Source organism: Salmo salar, chromosome ssa02, assembly GCF_905237065.1.
Source record: "Salmo salar chromosome ssa02, Ssal_v3.1, whole genome shotgun sequence".
Classification (NCBI taxonomy): domain Eukaryota; kingdom Metazoa; phylum Chordata; class Actinopteri; order Salmoniformes; family Salmonidae; genus Salmo; species Salmo salar.
In genome coordinates, this window is record NC_059443.1 from 52,115,543 (window position 1) to 52,135,154 (window position 19,612).

The window sequence follows — 19,612 nt, forward strand, 5'->3', positions numbered from 1 at the left end:
TTTTTTTATTTAATACATTTTAGATTAAGGCTGTAACGTAACAAAATGTAGAAAAAGTCAAAGGGTCTGAATACTTTCTGAATACACTGTATGCATCTGTTGGTCACAGATACCTTCAAAAAAAGGTTGGTGCGTGGATCAGAAAACCAGTCCCTATCTGGTGTGACCAACATTTGCCTCATGCAGCGCGACACATCTCCTTCGCATAGAGATGATCAGGATGTTGATTGGAATGTTGTCCCACTCCTCTTCAAAGGCTGTGCGAAGTTTCTGGATATTGGCAGAACTGGAACACGCTGTCGTACACATCAATCCAGAGCATCCCAAACATGCCCAATGGGTGACATTGAGCATGGAAGAACTTGGACATTTCAGCTTCCAGGAATTGTGTACAGATCTTTGTGTACAAGTCACTTTGTTCACAACGTTGACATCAGCAAACCACTCGCCTACACAACGCCATACACCCTGTCAGCCATCTACCAGGTACAGTTGAAACTGGGATTCATCTGTGAAGAGTACACTTCTTCAGCGTGCCAGTGGCCATCGAAGGTGAGCATTTGCCCACTGAAGTCGGTCACAACGCCAAACTGCAGTCTGTGCAGGATCCTGGTGAGGACGATGAGAATGCAGATGATTTTCCGTGAGACGGTTTCTGACAGTTTGTGCAGAAATTCTTCAGCAAATCCATAGGTTCATCAGCTATGTGGGTGGATGGTGTTGTGAAAAACTAACAGACAACTAGTCAAAGCTCAAACCAAGTTTATTCACCCACTGGGTCAAACAGCTGAAAAGACATGTTTACACAGGCACATATATTTATACCCTCCTTCTAGGCGGAGTCTCCCCCTTGCACCTCTAGACAGCCAATACATCTCTGTTGCTAGGCAGAAATTTAAGTGGTGACTGTTCCTTCTCACTTCATCTGACCTGACCTTGGCCCACATTCCTCACTCCTCCCTAATCCACGGCTATACAACCTTATCCCAACTCTCTCTCTTTGCCTCTCTCCATAGGATACATGAGATTTGACAAAAACAGAATGTAAGCAATAGGAGATCAGGAGCAGGAGACAGTCAATGGCATAGCTATTCTCACGGCAGTCGCTGTATGGACAGAATGTAAACTTTCTGCACTCGCCTTTCTCACTCCGTAGATTTCCATACACCCAGAACTAATATGGTAACATCAATAAGGATATTTTAAGTTAGAATCCAACACTTAAGAAGCCGGGGTGTGAAGGTCCTGGGGTTGGCATGGTTACATGTGGCCTGCAGTTGTGAGGCCGGTTGGACGTACTGCCAACTAATCTGAAACGACGTTGGAGGCCGCTTATGGTAGAGAAATGAAAATTAAATTCTCTGGCAACTGCTCTGGTGGACATTCCTGCAGTGCAACGCTCTCTCAAAACCTGAGACATCTGTGGCATTGTGTTGTGTGACAAAACTGCACATTTTAGTGACCTTTTATTGTCCCCAGCAAAGGCTTCTTGATATGCGGATGGATTATTTGACAATGGAGAAATGCTCACTAACATGGATGTAAACACATTTTTGAACAACATTTTAGAGAAATATGGTCTTTGTGTATTTGGAAGATTTTTAGGATCTTTTATTTCAGCTCATGAAACATGAGACCAACCCTTTACATGTTGCGTTTATATTTTTGTTCAGTATATTAATTCATAACTAACTTCCTATCTAGTTCTACCCAGCTTTGAAGTCAAATTGACAGCAACCAAGTCCTTCTTCTACGTTGACGATGATGAGCTAACGGTCAACGTTGATGCCAGGTTGGAGCCATTGTAGAATGTCAAAATATATTTATAGTTGTTATTTCCATGGTAACTATTGCTAAAACTGCTACTTAACATTTCATCTCATTTATAGTACTCCTCTATCTGTTTCCCTCCCCTGAATTCTCTGTGGTGATATTGCTGTATGGTTTGTGTCGGAAGGTACCTGTTTGGGGAGCCTGTGAAAGGAGTTGGTTTTGTGGTGTTCGGATTGATCGAAGGAAATGACAGGACGAGTTTTCCTGGCTCTCTCCAGAGAGTGGAGGTTTGTGCATGTAATATGGGAGGGAGTATATTTGGATGATTTGGTACACATATGGGTATTCACAGACATTCACCATGGGTAGTCTATATTTGATTAGTTCTATAGCTAGAATAACACAAGAAGTCTGACAGATGGACATATTGGCTTTGTTTCTTTCGAATGCAGCTTAAGGAAGGAGTGGGCAACGCGGTACTGAAGACACAGCACATTAAAGATACTTTTCCAGAAATCCATAACCTTTTGCAGAAATCCCTATACATATCAGTCAATGTGTTAACAGACACAGGTAAGTAGAGGTTGTAAGTTGTGGTACGTGCATACTTTTGCATCTTATGTAGTGTGCGTTTGTGTTCAGTCTCAAAACAGGGAAGGTGTTGGTTTTATCCCTCAGGTAGTGAGATGGTGAAAGCAGAGAAAAAGGGAATCTTCATAGTCAAGTCACCGTATAGCATTCACTTCAAGAAGACCCCACTGTACTTCAAACCAGGAATGCCGTATGACATCTCGGTACATTTAAGAACATTCAATCACTGTGTTCTACATGAACTCAATTACTATGCTATTCCAAAGTGTTGCCCAGTTCTTTTAACCAGGGAACCAACCTGGTAACTGTGGTCAAGGGGTAGGATGATATATTGGGTTTACACAGTCTTTCCCACCTATTGGTCTAATTGTACCTCTTTCCATTTGTACCATTAGGTGTATGTGACCAATCCAGACGATTCACCAGCCAAAGATATCGATGTGGAGGCTTTACACAAAGACGAAAAAGTGCTGGGGAAGACCCATGACAATGGTATTGCCAAAATGACCATTAACACGAAAGCGGAGGATTCTGAGCTGTCAATCGTGGCAAGTTCAAAACCAAAAGTTCTCCAAGCCGCAATCCAATTATGTGTGCATGTCTGTTTTGGCTTTTTGTTTTGTATCAATAACAGTGTTGACGCCTTGTAGTCATTCATTTTGTTACTCTATTTCCACACAGGTGAAAACCAAAGTTGATAAACTTGGGGATGACAGGCAGGGCACACAGAAGATGACTGCCAAACCCTATCAAACAAAAGACAACTCAAAGAACTACATTCACATGAACATCCATTCTGCAGATGTCAAAATCAAAGATCAACTCACAGTAGGCCTAACCCTCGGCAGCAGTCCTGCGGCCCAAAATGGCAAATATGAGATAACCATCCTGGTGTGTACTGGTCAACTTTAACCACTTAGACTTGTGTATTTTTACCTAGCTTGGGTGCATTGGTCGGCAACATTACAGGGTAAAAATGCTACATGGTGTGTATGTATTTGATTCAAGTGTGGTATGTAAACCAATATCTATATTTTCTGTTGTTTTTGAAAAACGTAAAAGTGCAGAGGTGCTGCTTTGAGGAAGGAACAATAACCCTGGGTCTTGTTCCTTACTTAAACCATGAACTCTCTGACTCCACCCATCACTGGCTGGTAATTTATTCACTTAGTGCCAGTTTGTCATCCCCATAGGGATGAGTACTGACAATTATCGGTCTCTGTGTTCACAGATCTTGAGCAAAGGACAGCTCATCAGCTCCCAAAAGATAGAGTGGAATAAGGGACAGGGACTGATGTCACTGCCTCTGACGGTGAACAAGGATATGATCCCCTCCTTCCGGGTCGTGGCGTATTACCACGTGGACAAGAATGAGGTTGTGTCTGACTCTGTGTGGATCGATGTCAAGGACACGTGCATGGGATCGGTAAGAATGTTGCCTTACTGTGCAGAGCTCATCGTCTAGTGGTAACACTCTGGTGGAGAGTGGTAGATGTGACTAGAGCAGAGAGCGGGGTTCAATCCGTGTCTACCCTTTTGACTGTTATACCCATGTGCCTGTCTCCCCCTCTTAAAACTGTTTCCTTACGGTGTTAGTATTTCAGTGTGAGGTATTGCATTCAAGACTTCTCAAACATTACCTCCGTCCTTTGTGTGCCATACTGTAGCTAAAAGTGGATGATGTCAGACTCAGTGCTAGTTATGCACCTCGGAAAACAGTCACCCTGTCTATCATTGGTGATCCAGGGGCCAAGGTGGGACTTGTGGCCGTGGATAAGGGGGTCTACGTCCTGAATGACAAAAGCCGACTTACTCAGACTAAGGTGAATAACTGCAGACTGAACTTTCCCTACTTCTGCCAGCTAATTAATGATACTCTTTGAGCCTTGTCATATAAGTTGTGCATAATTGTTTATTTATTGATGTTAGTCCATACCTACAGTGGTATCCGAAATCTCTGACACACTTGAAACAGATGAGCAATAATGACTGTATAAAATAAATACTGAGCTATATTGCATGCCAAAACATTTTTTTATACTAACACAATTGCTCAGAGAAAGAGATTTTGTTTAACAAGTAACAAAAATAAAGGTAGGGGTCAAAATTATAGACACTCCGAAAGATTCTTATGAATAAAGCAGTCAAAAGTTTAGTATTTGGGCCTATATTCCTAGCACGCAATGACTACAGTACATCAACCTTGTGACTCCACAAACTTGTTGGATGAATTTGCAGTTCATTTTGGTTTTGTTAATAGTGTTTTGTGTCATTTTGGAGTCACTAAATAAGAATAGAATATGTTTTAAACACTTCTACATTAATGTGGATGCTACCGTGATTACAGATAATCCTGAATGAATCGTGAATAATGATGATTAGAGGGTCAAAGATTATACCCTCCAAGACATGCTAATCTCGCCTGTTATTGGAACTTCAAAAGCAAGCTTGATGTAGTCATTGTGTACTAGCAATAGGGGACCAAATACTAAACTCCTTTATTCGTAAGAATCTTTAGGGGTGTCAATAATTTTGACCCCTACCCTTATCTAGATGAAGAAAAAGAAACATGTTAAACAATATTTATTTCCCAGAGAAATGTATTAGTATAAAATAATTTCCCAATTTTTTGGAGCATAGAATATTTTATTGATTTTATACAGTCATTATTGCTAATCTTTATCAATGGTGTCAATCATTTCGGACCCCCACTGAATGCATTTCATGTGGGTATAAAAAAAAAGTGCCATGTGTTTTTTTTCATGTCATTTTTCTTTAAAGGCCATGTGGGTATTTAACATAATTGTACTTGGAAACTGGTTGGCTTGATAAATCAAATTAATGTGCGAGAGAATTCAACTTGGAGAATCTTTATAAAACAATATGATAAATAGGTTTTTGATAGATGCAACATTTTCATTTGTACTCTTAGACTTAAATAAACTTTGACCATACAGAAGATTGCGCTCTACTTGCCCACCAACACTTGGGAATGTTTTGGGACTTAGCTGATTTGTGTGGAAGTGTGTTTTTGGTTTTACTGTCCTTGTGCGGACCAGAAGTCCACAAGGATAGTAAAATAGGAAAGTTCAGAACAAGTGGGGACATTTTTGCCAGTCCCCACAAGGAAAAGGGCTATTTTAGGTTTAGAGGTTAGGTTTAGGGGTTAGTTTTAGGGTTTGGTTAGGGGTTAGGGAAAATAGGATTTTGAATGGGAATCAATTGTTTTGTTCCCACAAGGATAGTAAAATGTGTGTGTGTGTGTGTGTGTGCGCGCATGTGTGTGTGTGTGTGTGTGTGTGTGTGTGTGTGCGCGCATGTGCGTGTGTGTGCGCGCATGTGCGTGTGTGTGTGCATGTGTGTGTGCGTGTGCGTGTGTGTGTGCGCGTGTGTGTACACGGTATGGGTATGTGCATGCATCCATCCTTAGATCTGGGATACAATAGAGAAACATGACATAGGCTGCACTGCAGGGAGTGGAAAAGACAGTATGGGGGTTTTCTACGATGCTGGGCTGGTGTTTGCATTCCACACTGGAGAGGGCACCCCTCAGAGGACAGGTATGCGACATAAGGCCTCTACATAAAAGCTGCAATACACATTCAGGCCTGTCTAGTCTTGCATGGCCAGGCCTGCCTAGTCTCTCGTTCACTTGACTATTGGAAGTCAGGCAAACTTCACGTTTGGATTTCTAGTTTGAATGGGAAGTCAAAAGTCAATCGAAAGTCAATCAAAAGTCGAAGTCAATCGCATTCAGCGCTCGGATTTGATTGCCTCAGTAAAGGCATTTAGTGTATTTAGTTTTTTTCTTGTTTTGTCCGTGTCTCTGTTTAAGTAGCCTATACAACATTTGTTTTGTATCTTATGCATGCTAGCTTGTTGCTTGTTATTTTTTTACTCAATGTCTCTTTGGAACGGCACCCATGCAAAATACTTGATTGGTTTGATAGAGGCAAGGCGTCATTACCCACTGGGCACAAACTGGTTGAATCAACATTGTTTGAACATAATTTGTCAATGTATTGTGACGTTGAATCATCAACATAAACTGTTGTTTTGAGGGTAAAATTTCAACCACAGGATTATGTCATCATGGTAACCAAATGTCAACATAGACAAACCTTTGAATTTGTACCTTTAAAACAATGTCAGATCTTCAGCGTTATATCCACTATCAGAAGAAAAAAAACGACAGGCTGGGCCGCACCTCCAGCTGGAGAATTGATCTATCAACAGCTACCCTTTGGTCTCCCATCCAGGGTTTTAACCAAGCCCTGCTTAGCTATGACAAGGTACACATTTTTTGTTCTGCCCCTGAGCAAGGATGACAATTAAGGCAGCCCCCCACACCTCTCTGATTCAGAGAGGGTTTGGTTAAATGCGGAAGACACATTTCAGTTGAATGCATTCAGTTGTTCCCCCCTTTCCTTTCCTTTCCCTACGATATTTGTCACTTCCTATTACCAATATGCTATGGTGAGAATGATTATTGAAAAATCTCAACCTAAAAACTAAATTAGATTCACTGTTGCTATCGATATTGGCCATATACCACAGCCCCTCTGGCCTTATTTCTTAAATAGACAATTCATATTGTAGGCCTACTGTTTCAAGCTCTGGTTGATTTCAAATGTAATGATATTTAGTGATATTGAATTGGGTTTGGTTGTCAACGCTGTATCTTCTGCTTGGTAGTTCCATCTGTGCCACTGAATTAGTCTGGCTTTAATTCCAGTTTGGCTAGAAAAAAGCAAAAAATTTTGTCCATTAAAATAACATTAAATTGATCAGAAATATAGTGTAGATATTGTTAATGTTGTAAATGACTATTGTAGTTGGAAACGGCTGATTTTTAATGGAATATCTACATAGGCGTACCGACGGCCATTATCAGCAACCATCACTCCTGTGTTCCAATGGCACGTTGTGTTAGCTAATCCAAGTTTATAATTTTAAAAGGCTAATTGATCATTAGAAAACCCTTCTGCAATTAAGTTAGCACAGCTGAAAACTGTTGTTCTGATTAAAGAAGCAATAAACTAGCCAACTTTAGACTAGTTGAGTATCTGGAGCATCAGCATTTGTGGGTTCAATTACAGGCTCAAAATGGCCAGAAACAAAGCGCTTTCTTCTGAAACTCGTCAGTCTATTCTTGTTCTGAGAAATGCGAGAAATTGCCAAGAAACTGAAGATCTCGTACAACGCTGTGTACTACTCCCTTCACAGAACAGCACAAACTGTCTAACCAGAATAGAAAGAGGAGTGGGAGGCCCCGGTGCACAACTGAGCAAGAGGACAAGTACATTAAAGTGTCTAGTTTGAGAAATAGACACCTCACAAGTCCTCAACTGGCAGCTTCATTAAATAGTACCCGCAAAACACCAGTCTCAACATCAACAATGAAGAGGGGACTGTGTTCTTTTGCCCATCTTTTATTTTTATTGGCCAGTCTGAGATATTACTTTTTATTTGCAACTCTGCAAAGAAGTCCCATGTATTATTACTTAACTTATAAATACACTAAAATACATATTTTATCATATATTACTTCACCAGAGTATCTTCATTCTCAATGTGGAGTTTGGTTGATGTAGGCCTAATAGATTTGTCCTTAATATTGTCTTGGCAAGTTTTGTCCATAAGTCTTCATCTTTGTGTGCTTTAGTCTCCAGCTGCCCTGTCAACTCACGGAGACGACGAGCAGTGACTATAAACCACACCACACTGGGTAGGACAAGAGTTTCTCTGCTTGTGATGCCTGATCATAAAACTGGATGTTTTTGTTTCGACTATGTACTGTATGTATGCATGTACGTATGTATTTATTTATTAGTAGAACTTAGTACTACTTTCTTACCAAACAGACATCTGTTGTAAGGATGTCAAATAGTGTTTTATTGTTTATGTTTTCAATCTCTGGGAATGAGAACGAATTGTGAAATAGGAAGACTGCTGTCCTGATTGGTCACTAAACAAACGTCAAGTGACTCACTACTGGGTTTCCCAAAGCTTTTAATGCATTTCTCTCTGTCCTAGCGAGCAAGTACACAGGCCTGGAGAGACAGTGCTGCATGGACGGTATGAGGAAGAACATTCTAGATTACACGTGCGAGCGGCGTGCCCAATACATCAGTGATGGAACAGAGTGTGTGGGAGCCTTCCTGAAATGTTGTAGAGAAATGGCCACCAAACATGAAGAAGCCAAGATTGACCAGCTCACACTAGCCCGCAGTAAGTAAAACAACTGTGGTGGACTGGAATTGTCCGTTCTAAAATTGCACACTATGGAAATCCAGAGGGATAAACAAAACCAGAATGTGAATGTTAAAGTATTCTGGTATTCCCTTCTGTGTAAAAGGGAAATACATTCACAGTGATGGGAACTGTCTGACTTCTTGTCACTCTTTGTAAGGTGAGGAAGAGGATGACCGATTCGAAAGTTTTGACGAAATCATTTCCCGTTCCTTCTTCCCTGAGAGTTGGCTATGGAATGAGGAGAGTTTGCCACAATGTCCTAAAGATATGGATTGGTAAGAGCAGTATTTAGTGAGATCGTTCAATGCACTACAGTAAAATGCGTTCTTATGCATATCCCTTTTCCCATGTAAAAAAAATCCTACCTATTTTCTCTCTTTTTACCATTTAGTGCTATACAGAAATCAATTACCTTACCGGATTCCATCACCAGCTGGCAGATCACTGCTATTGGCCTGTCCAAAACACATGGTACTGCCACGTATTTGTGCCCCTCTTTCTATATTGGTGGCTACTCTTTCTACATCTTATGGCAACTCTCTTGCTCAATAGGAATCTGTGTGTCTGAACCCCTTACGCTGATTGTCTGGAAGAACTTCTTCCTTGATCTGAAGCTGCCTTACTCTGCCGTACGCAATGAGCAGATGGAAATCAAAGCCATTCTTCACAACTACATGGAGGACCCTATAACCGTAAGCTTATTGTCATTTAAAAGCAGGCACGCAACCCAGCCCAAATATTTTATTCTAAAATCCGTAGGACCCCTTCTGTGCCTGATTATTATTATTCTGATCATTATTATTATTATACCATTCCGTGTGTTATTTATCTGATCAGATGCACGGTGATGTGACTACACCCTCTCCACCTTAATGGCAGGTCCGTGTAGAACTGAGGGAGACATCAGACGTGTGCAGCTCTGCCAGCAAGAAGGGGAAGTATGTTGTTACTGTTATGGTGGACGCCAGGTCCACACGAAGTGTCCCCTTTGTCATCATCCCCATGAAGTTGGGCCTCCATACCATCGAGGTGAAGGCCTCCGTCCGAGGTTGGGGTGGTCAAGACGGTGTTAAGAAGGAGCTACGTGTGGTGGTAAGGCAAACCATTGCATCTTGACAGATCTATCTATTAACTACCCTGAGGATGATATGGAATTTATATATGAACATGGTGTCGATCAGTGTGAATCTGATTGATTGAATCTTAAAATTCCAGTCCTCAACAAATGAGGGCTACCACCTTACAGTTATGATAAGAGGTAAAACCTGGAGAAGAGTAGAAGGCTCTCAACCAATTTGAGAGGAGGTGCCACAAAAAAATGTCCAATTATAACCAATAAGGCGGGGGGGGAGGGGTCATGGAGTCACCGGCCAACATAGAGAAGGGGCCCTTGCCTTTCACAGAAACATTCTGTAGTCAATGTAGCTGTTTCAAAATGACAAAGTTATCGAAACAAGATTGACATAATAAGAATGTGACCTTTCCCAATCTATCCAAGGTACAGGTTGCTAATATTTGGTGCCATCCATGTACCCATCAGTCCAACTACACTGTAAGAAGAAGGCGTCAAACTTAAAATAATTAGTGTTGCTAGAAAAGAGGAAGGTGGACTGGTATCAATTCTCAAATCAAGATGTTCTGGTACCTTGAAGTCACCTGTCTTTATGATAAGATGGAAGAGCAGGAAGCATTGGTTTGATGCTCCCAATATCTGACACAATGGCTCTGCCTGTCCAGGCCCTTGTGGATCTTCAGTTACGTGTAGAAGAGGGGGAAGTTGGACATACAGGAATTCTCCTGTTTTCTCATCAGTGATTTACTGCTTCCACCAATGTCTCCTTTTACCCCTTTTCGTAATATCCAATTGGTAGTTATGATCTTGTCTCATCGCTGCAACTCCCCTACAGGCTTGGGAGAGGCGAAGGTCAAGTCATGCTTCCTCCGAAACATGAACTGACAAGCAGTGCTGCTTATTAATTCCCTCTAGCTTAACCCGGAAGCCAGCCGCACCATTTAACTCACAACTGGTGTCAGCTTGCAGGTGCCTGGCCCGCCACAAGGAGACGCTAGAGTGCAATGAGCCAAGGAAAGCCCTCCAGCCAAACCCTCCCCTAACCCGAACGGCACTGGGCCAATTATGTGCCGCCTTATGGAGCTCCCGACCGGCTGTGACACAGTCTGGCATCGAACCCCAGACTGTAGTGGTGCCTCACCACTATGATGTAATGTGGCTGTTCTTGACCCTTGTGGTGGATGTTGAACCTTGAATCTTTGGTAACTGGAAAGCCTTGCCATTTAACTATGATTCCAGAATTTTCCCATTAGAAGTAGGCCTATTTGCTGTTCAAGTAAATACTTTATCGCGCATTTTTGGATAACCTAGGCCACCAGGTGAATTGTTGTAATTCAAGCAAAAAACATATGTTGAGTTGATAAATAAGCATAAGAGCAAATTACAGTGTTTTCATTCTAACAATGACAGGCCGAAGGGGTGCTGATAAAGCTTATGGTGAAGAATGTGGAACTGGATCCTGCCAGACACGGTGAGTGTATGGCAACATATACAGATGTAAATAATCTATAATTCCAGTGACAGTGTTGCCATTCGTTTTTTTTTTAAATAAACATTTGTATTTAACTAGGCAAGTCAGTTAAGAACAAATTCTTATTTATAATGATGGCCTACCAAAAGGCAAAAGACCTCTTGCGGGGACGGGAGCTGGGATAATAAAACAAAGATATATATACTGCTCAAAAAAATAAAGGGAACACTAAAATAACACATCCTAGATCTGAATGAATGAAATAATCTTATTAAATACTTTTTTCTTTACATAGTTGAATGTGCTGACAACAAAATCACACAAAAATAATCAATGGAAATCCAATTTATCAACCCATGGAGGTCTGGATTTGGAGTCACACTCAAAATTAAAGTGGAAAACCACACTACAGGCTGATCCAACTTTGATGTAATGTCCTTAAAACAAGTCAAAATGAGGCTCAGTAGTGTGTGTGGCCTCCACGTGCCTGTATGACCTCCCTACAACGCCTGGGCATGCTCCTGATGAGGTGGCGGATGGTCTCCTGAGGGATCTCCTCCCAGACCTGGACTAAAGCATCCGCCAACTCCTGGACAGTCTGTGGTGCAACGTGGCATTGGTGGATGGAGTGAGACATGATGTCCCAGATGTGCTCAATTGGATTCAGGTCTGGGGAACGGGCGGGCCAGTCCATAGCATCAATGCCTTCCTCTTGCAGGAACTGCTGACACACTCCAGCCACATGAGGTCTAGCATTGTCTTGCATTAGGAGGAACCCAGGGCCAACCGCACCAGCATATGGTCTCACAAGGGGTCTGAGGATCTCATCTCGGTACCTAATGGCAGTCAGGCTACCTCTGGTGAGCACATGGAGGGCTGTGCGGCCCCCCTAAGAAATGCCACCCCACACCATGACTGACCCACCGCCAAACCGGTCATGCTGGAGGATGTTGCAGGCAGCAGAACGTTCTCCACGGCATCTCAAGACTGTCACATGTGCTCAGTGTGAACCTGCTTTCATCTGTGAAGAGCACAGGGCGCCAGTGGCGAATTTGCCAATCTTGGTGTTCTCTGGCAAATGCCAAACGTCCTGCACGGTGTTGGGCTGTAAGCACAACCCCCACCTGTGGACATCGGGCCCTCATACCACCCTCATGGAGTCTGTTTCTGACCGTTTGAGCAGACACATGCACATTTGTGGCCTGCTGGAGGTCATTTTGCTGGGCTCTGGCAGTGCTCCTCCTGCTCCTCCTTGCACAAAGGCGAAGGTAGCGGTCCTGCTGCTGGGTTGTTGCCCTCCTACGGCCTCCTCCACATCTCCTGATGTACTGGCCTGTCTCCTGGTAGCGCCTCCATGCTCTGGACACTACGCTGACAGACACAGCAAACCTTCTTGCCACAGCTCGCATTGATGTGCCATCCTGGATGAGCTGCACTACCTGAGCCACTTGTGTGGGTTGTAGACTCCGTCTCATGCTACCACTAGAGTGAAAGCACCGCCAGCATTCAAAAGTGACCAAAACATCAGCCAGGAAGCATAGGAACTGAGAAGTGGTCTGTGGTTACCACCTGCAGAACCACTCCTTTATTGGGGGTGTCTTGCTAATTGCCTATAATTTCCACCTGTTGTCTATTCCATTTGCACAACAGCATGTGAAATTTATTGTCAATCAGTGTTGCTTCCTAAGTGGACAGTTTGATTTCACAGAAGTGTGATTGACTTGGCGTTACATTGTGTTGTTTAAGTGTTCCCTTTATTTTTTTGAGCAGTATATATATATATATATATATATAGGACAAAACACACATCACGACAAGAGAGACAACACAACACTACATAAAGAGAAACCTAAGAAACTGTCGGTAAGAGTGTCCATGATTGAGTCTTTGCACTGATGAGTATCATGATAGTTGATAATATACATGTAATATGCAAGTCATATTGTATGGCTTTACCTGTAGGTGAGACTGAATGGTTAAAACTCCTAACAGCTGTTTGCTCTCTCTTCCTTTCTCTGTCTTTGTCTCGCTCTGGTTAAAAGGGGGGACTGATATTGTGCATGTTCGGAGTGGTGCACTGACTAACCAGGTTCCAAATACACCTGCCAGCACACACATAAGTGTGACAGGTGAGACGGAATGATCTGGCATACATGCACCATTTAGAAATGTACTGCGGATACGTGTTAACAACATTAGTTGAATGAGCTAGAGTTGCCCTAGGCTCACTAGTCTCGTCTGGATTCACAAAGCTACAGGACCACAGAGGCAGTGGCAAATGTATCCGCCATGGCTATTAACATCATCAGTAGGAAAAAAACATTGTGTGATGCTTTGGAAGCTTAGTGTAGTGATAAGCCAGGATCAGTAATAATGCTGTTGTAGTGTAGGTCTATTGCTCCATGATATTCTTTATCATTTCTGCCATGAAAATGTCTTTGTCATGTTGTCACTGACCATTGACTGAGTCATATTACAGTTATGATTATGTTTTACTGTCTGCATTTACCTTTGAATGCGCTGTATGCAACTTGTCAGGTGAGCAGTTGGCCCGGACGATAGAGGCTGCCATCAGTGGTTCACCCCTGGTTGACCTCCTTCGGCAACCTGGTGGCTGCGGGGAGCAGAACATGATGCACATGACTTTACCTCTCATCGCCACACATTACCTTGACGAGACCAAACAGTGGGATAAGGTGGGATTAGAACGCAGAAAGGAAGCAGTCAACTTCATTCAAATGGGTGAGAAGCTTTAGAATTCCACTTTTGAGGTTTGCAATTTACAGTTGCACAACTCCCAGAGAGGATGGCATTGATTGGAGTATTTGCATTAAAAGTTAATAGAATATTACAGTGTAGTTTTAGCAATTGTTTTTGTTTCTTACATTTGATTTGGTTAGCAACCACACAAAAAGCAAGTTCGATTCTTTTATTAAATTTGTTATGCTTGAATAGACGAGAGGTGGGTTTCCAAAAGCCTTTGTAGCAATTATGGTACTTTGTCACTCAACAATCAGTGATGTAGTGGTAACAAAAAAAATTGTGGGCATATGCTGATCGCTGTTTAGGCTGAATAAAGTAAGGCTCCCTAACATGTTAGCTACAAAGGCTTTGGGTGTGATCAGCACAAATTCTTTGTTATCATCAGCACAAAAAAGGCTTTGATTATCTTCATGGTTCTTGGTTTTCTTTTGTTATATCAAGGCTATAAGCAGGAAATGGCCTATCGGAAAGCAGATGGATCATATGCTACCTTCCTTTATGAGCGTAGTGGTACCTGGTGAGCTAAACCTTCCCCCGCTCCCACACAAATGTTCTCTATATCCTCCAATGTTCTACAATACCAGGGACACAACATTAGATCTACAACATACAGGCCTAGGTCTACTGTATGTTAAAACAACAGTCTGCGATTGGTACATAATAAAAAAATGATTGACATAGCTATTGATTCTTTAAGAATATAACAACTGTCTTACCCCATCAGAACCCAAAATATAAGCACATTTTTATTTCATTGTTTGTAAACAATGTTACTGTTTTTGATCTCATGAATGGTCAGTCCTTGCATCTATAGCTCTGTCTGTAATTTCTTTGAGTGGTTACAGTTCCTCAGCCCCAATCTCTCAGCTGTTTACCAAAACAAGTGTCAGGGCAGCCGTGTTGTTGTTTTTTTTCCCGAATCGCAGACTGCAGCTTTAACTGAATTATATCTGTTGACTTCCGCCAATAAGACCTTGTGATGGTGAAACAAAGAAGCACGTAACACTTTGAGGAATAACAAACGAAGACGATTTATACATTTACATTTTGTTCATGGCAGAGCATATGACACATAGGCCTAAATATCATCCTTCCATCTAGGCTCACAGCTTATGTTGCTAAGGTTTTTGCCATGGCAAACCCGTTCATCGTTATTTCGGAAGATGTCCTGTGCAGTGCAGTCAAGTGGCTTGTCATGGAAAGACAGCGGCCCAATGGCATTTTTGAAGAATCTGGCAAAATCCTGACTCCCAGCATGATGGTACAAGAATTATAATAATATTCCTCAGTTGTAATTTTGTTTTTGAGTCTTATTCAATCAAAATCTTGGGAGATTTCATGGAAAGGTTTTTAAACAAATTCAGGGGTACATTCTTGCAGAGAATTAGACAAGAAAACTGACATACCATTTATGTCTTGTATTTGCTTATCTACAGGGAGATGTACTGGGGAAAGACGTGGACGACACACTGACAGCATTTGTGCTCATAGCCATGCAGGAAGCACACACATTTTGCAATGGTATCAGTGTAAGTGAAATTTACACATTCTGTTTCCTATTACTTTTTTCATAAACATGTTTCTATGGTCATGCATAGTCGAACAACAATGGCAGTTTAAGAAGTCTATCGAGTTGTTTTTGATTGCCTTTTTCCTCTGATACTTCAAGAAGTTAGCAATTGCCTTTCTTTTTCTCTCTCTCCAGGAGCTACCAGACAGCATGAAAAAGGCTAAGCAATACCTGGAATCTCGGAATCAATACCTGACCAACCCCTATTCAGTGGCCATGACCTCATATGCCCTGGCTAACGAGGGCAAGCTCAACAAGGATATCCTGTTCAAATACTCATCTACAGGTAACAGGCCAAATCCTCCTTCACGCCAGTATAGTTGGAAATATGGAGCAATTGAACCCTATGATGAACAGTTTCATGAAACTCAATTGCTGACTCATATAGCCCGGTGCTCTTTGCGTCAAAAAGGTTCATTTTGCCACTGTAGCAGAGGTGTTTTTGTACATTTCTTTTGTTATCAATAAAGAATGTAGGGCCGTCCCAGTCTAAAACAAATCTTTGTCGACCGAGAGTCATCCTGTTCTTTCGACCAATCGATTGGTCTAAATGTTTAAATAACTTTTTCCATACATAAGACAGACACACCCTATGTGTTTGAATAAAATCAACTACATATGCACTGAGATTGTCTGATGCTTTAAGCACATTGTTTGATTAAATAATTAAGTCACAAGAAAGAGCCCGATGGTCACACTGGGTTAAAAAAATGACAGCAAGTGCCTGTGTGACTGGCGCACGTTGTCTCGCTCTCCTCCCTACTGCAGTGAAAAGGCACCACAGCACAGCAAGTGTTTATTATGCTGTCCATGCTGAAGCTGCAACATCATTTCAGCCATTTAGTTTCCTACTCATGTTATCAAAATCCCTAATTTGTTTAGGAAAAACATTCCCTATTTCCTCAACCCTTGCTCGCTTTCGTGAAACATGTAAGCATTGCATGCATGTGAACAATAGGGCCTGACCTGAAGCTTGTCATATTCACATCAATAAATTGGTTATAACAAACTCCGAACACAGTAACACGTGACAGCAAAATGGATGTGGAGGGCGTGAAAAAGAAGCTTGACATGGGCGAATGTTTACTGGTTGCTCAGGAGGGAAAGGAGAAGTCAGATCTGTGGAAGACGTTTGACTTAGTTGTGGAAACTACTGGAGATCCAGAAAAAGGATCTCTTTTGGCGCGGCCCATAGGAGCAAGCGTTGAGTGATTATTGTGTGCCAAAAAAAACAAAAACAAACATTTAACCAAATATCAGCTCTGTCTATTAATGGACACTGTGTTTATACAGTATTTTCTGTAATTTCTTTGAAGGAACTGTCTGTAAAATAATGGAAATTGTATCAATCATTTTTTGCCAATACATTTTCCGTTTTTATATGGATATGTTGTTAAAATAGTGCTCCCCCCTCCATGTATATACAAAGTTATTTTTAATCTCCCTCTGTAAATCTATGGTAAATACTGTATGTTGAAAAATTGCAAATGTACATAAATTAACAGAAACTATTATTTTAAATAAATTGTTTAATTATCATTCAGAAGTATTTTTTTGCAAAAGAACAAGCAATACATTCCTCAATACAACAAATAAATGCAATACTATAAACAGTTCATGGACAATAGCATTGTGTAAAGTACAAATTGTTGTTGTCTATATTGGCAAAAGAGAGAAAAAGTTATGAAAGTCTTTTCAAATTCATAATAATGAGCAATTAGTGCTCTTTGTGGTCGGTTTAGATTATGATAAAAATTATCACGGTTTTCACATTAAATACACTTTGCATTATGTTATGAATATGGGTCCAAATACTTAACTTTTTAGTACTTTAATACACAAGTGAATTTGTCCCAATACTTTTGGTCCCCTAAAATGGGGGGGACTATGTAAAAAAAAAAGTTCACCCGATATGGATGAAAATACCCTCACATTAAAGCTGACCTCCATAGTCATTGTATAATTTCAAATCCAAACCTTTGGAGTACAGCGCCAAAACAAGAAAAAATGCTTCACTTTCCCAATAATTACAGAGGGCATTGTAGTTGGCGACCTCATCCTTCCTGTACCAGTGAGGGGCGTGAATACTAATAAATTGGAGTGAATGGGAGTAAAAAGTAAACTATGGTCAGTGTTCTACTTTAAATAGCTGGGAAAAGAAATCGTATCCCGTTCCAATGTAGGTAGGCCAGTTGAGAAAAAGTGCCCATTTACAACAGCGACCTTGCCAGGATAAAGCAAAGCAGTGCGACAAAAACAACAACGCAGAGTTACACATGGGATAAACAAATGTACGGTCAATAACACAATAGAAAAATCTATATACAGTGTGTGCAAATGTAGTAAGATTAGGAAGGTAAGGCAACAAATAGGCCATAGTGGCGAAATAATTACAATTTAGCATTAACACTGGAGTGATAGATGTGCAGATGATGATGTGTATAACATAACAAGATACAACAACTGAGACATAACCTGAACCAGTTCCACAGACATGTTACTAACAGAAATTGAACAATGTGTCCCTGAACAAAGGGGGGGGGGGTCAAAATCAAAAGTAACAGTCAGTATCTGGTGTGGCCACCAGCTGCATTAAGTACTGCAGTGCATCTCCTCCTCATGGACTGCACCAGATTTGCCAGTTCTTGCTGTGAGATGTTACCCCACACTTCCACCAAGGTACCTGCAAGTTCCCGGACATTTCTGGGGGGGGACGGTAGGTTTGTGCCCATAGGCGACGTTGTTGCCAGGGATGTCTGGTGAGGACCTGCCTTACAACAGGCCTACAAGCTCTCAGTTCAGCCTCTCTCAGCCTATTGCGGACAGTCTGAGCACTGATGGAGGGATTGTGCATTCCTGGTGTAACTCGGGCAGTTGTTGTTGCCATCCTGTACCTGCCCCTCAGGTGTGATGTTCGGATGTACCGATCCTGTGTAGGTGTTGTTACACGTGGTCTGCCACTGCGAGGATGATCAGCTGTCCGTCCTGTCTCCCTGTAGCGCCGTCTTAGGCGTCTCACAGTACGGACATTGCAATTTATTACCATGGCCACATCTGCAGTCCTCATGCCTCCTTGCAGCATACCTAAGGCATCTTTCTTTTGGTGTTTTTCAGAGTCAGTAGAAAGGCTTCCTTAGTGTCATACATTTTCATAACTGTGACCTTAATTGCCTACTGTCTGTAAGCTGTTAGTGTCTTAGCGACCGTTCCACAGGTGCATGTTCATTAATTATTTATGGTTCATTGAACAAGCATGGGAAACAGTGTTTAAACCCTTTACAATGAAGATCTGTGAAGTTATTTGGATTTTTATGAATTATCTTTGAAAGACAGGGTCCTGAAAAAAGGGACGTTTCTTTTTTGCTGTGTCTATATAGGTCACAACATATAATTTTAAATACATTATATACTGTATACATTGAGTGTACCAAACAATTCACCGGGGCACGGACTCTACAAGGTGTCGAAAGTGTTCCACGGGGGTTGCTGGCCCATGTCGACTCAAATGCTTCAAGTTGTCTGGATGTCCTTTGGGTGGTGGACCATTCTTGATACACACAGGAAACTGTTGAGCGTGAAAAACCCAACAGCATTGCAGTTCTTGTCACATAGGTGAAATTTGAGTGGCATCCCACTGTTTGTGATATCTGGAGACATGGGAGCAGAAGGATGACTTTACATTAAAAGTCTTTGAACATCCTTCAAAGGGACACGTTATATTCAGACCTTCTTGTATGTGGGAACTCAAGTGAGATTACAAGTCCTTTCAAATGTACAAATTCTCTGCTGCAGAAATGCCATGAACATTTCAACTGTACACACATTTCAGTTTAAAGTTTGCTGTGCCCTTCTGTCAGGGTAAACTCTAGACATGTGAACAGTGTAGGAATTGAATGAAGACCTTCCAAAATTTGAATAACCACATTGAAAACTGAAAACTTCCATATGCACAAAAAGCTTATTTCTCTCAAATTTGGTGCTCAATTTTGTTTACACCCCTGTTAGTGAGCATTTCTTCTTTGCCAAGATAATCCATCCACCTGACAGATGTGGCATATCAAGAAGCTGATTAAACAGCATGATCATTACACAGGTGCCCCTTGTGCTGGGGACAATA

General features: G+C 41.6%; 1 protein-coding gene across 1 annotated transcript in view; it reads left to right on the plus strand.

Moving 5' to 3' along the window:
* Nucleotides 1–19,612, plus strand: part of LOC106586139 (complement C3) — a 53,702-nt gene that overhangs the window by 13,743 nt on the left and 20,347 nt on the right. The window contains 24 exon segments of the mRNA XM_014173034.2: nucleotides 1,705–1,792; nucleotides 1,958–2,060; nucleotides 2,226–2,346; nucleotides 2,452–2,567; nucleotides 2,760–2,912; nucleotides 3,046–3,255; nucleotides 3,596–3,790; nucleotides 4,032–4,187; nucleotides 5,795–5,924; nucleotides 8,030–8,092; nucleotides 8,401–8,595; nucleotides 8,777–8,894; nucleotides 9,011–9,090; nucleotides 9,172–9,311; nucleotides 9,499–9,711; nucleotides 11,102–11,162; nucleotides 13,205–13,291; nucleotides 13,701–13,816; nucleotides 13,818–13,845; nucleotides 13,848–13,904; nucleotides 14,367–14,442; nucleotides 15,027–15,186; nucleotides 15,362–15,454; nucleotides 15,631–15,781. Coding sequence (XP_014028509.2) covers nucleotides 1,705–1,792; nucleotides 1,958–2,060; nucleotides 2,226–2,346; nucleotides 2,452–2,567; nucleotides 2,760–2,912; nucleotides 3,046–3,255; nucleotides 3,596–3,790; nucleotides 4,032–4,187; nucleotides 5,795–5,924; nucleotides 8,030–8,092; nucleotides 8,401–8,595; nucleotides 8,777–8,894; nucleotides 9,011–9,090; nucleotides 9,172–9,311; nucleotides 9,499–9,711; nucleotides 11,102–11,162; nucleotides 13,205–13,291; nucleotides 13,701–13,816; nucleotides 13,818–13,845; nucleotides 13,848–13,904; nucleotides 14,367–14,442; nucleotides 15,027–15,186; nucleotides 15,362–15,454; nucleotides 15,631–15,781 — 2,910 coding nt within the window.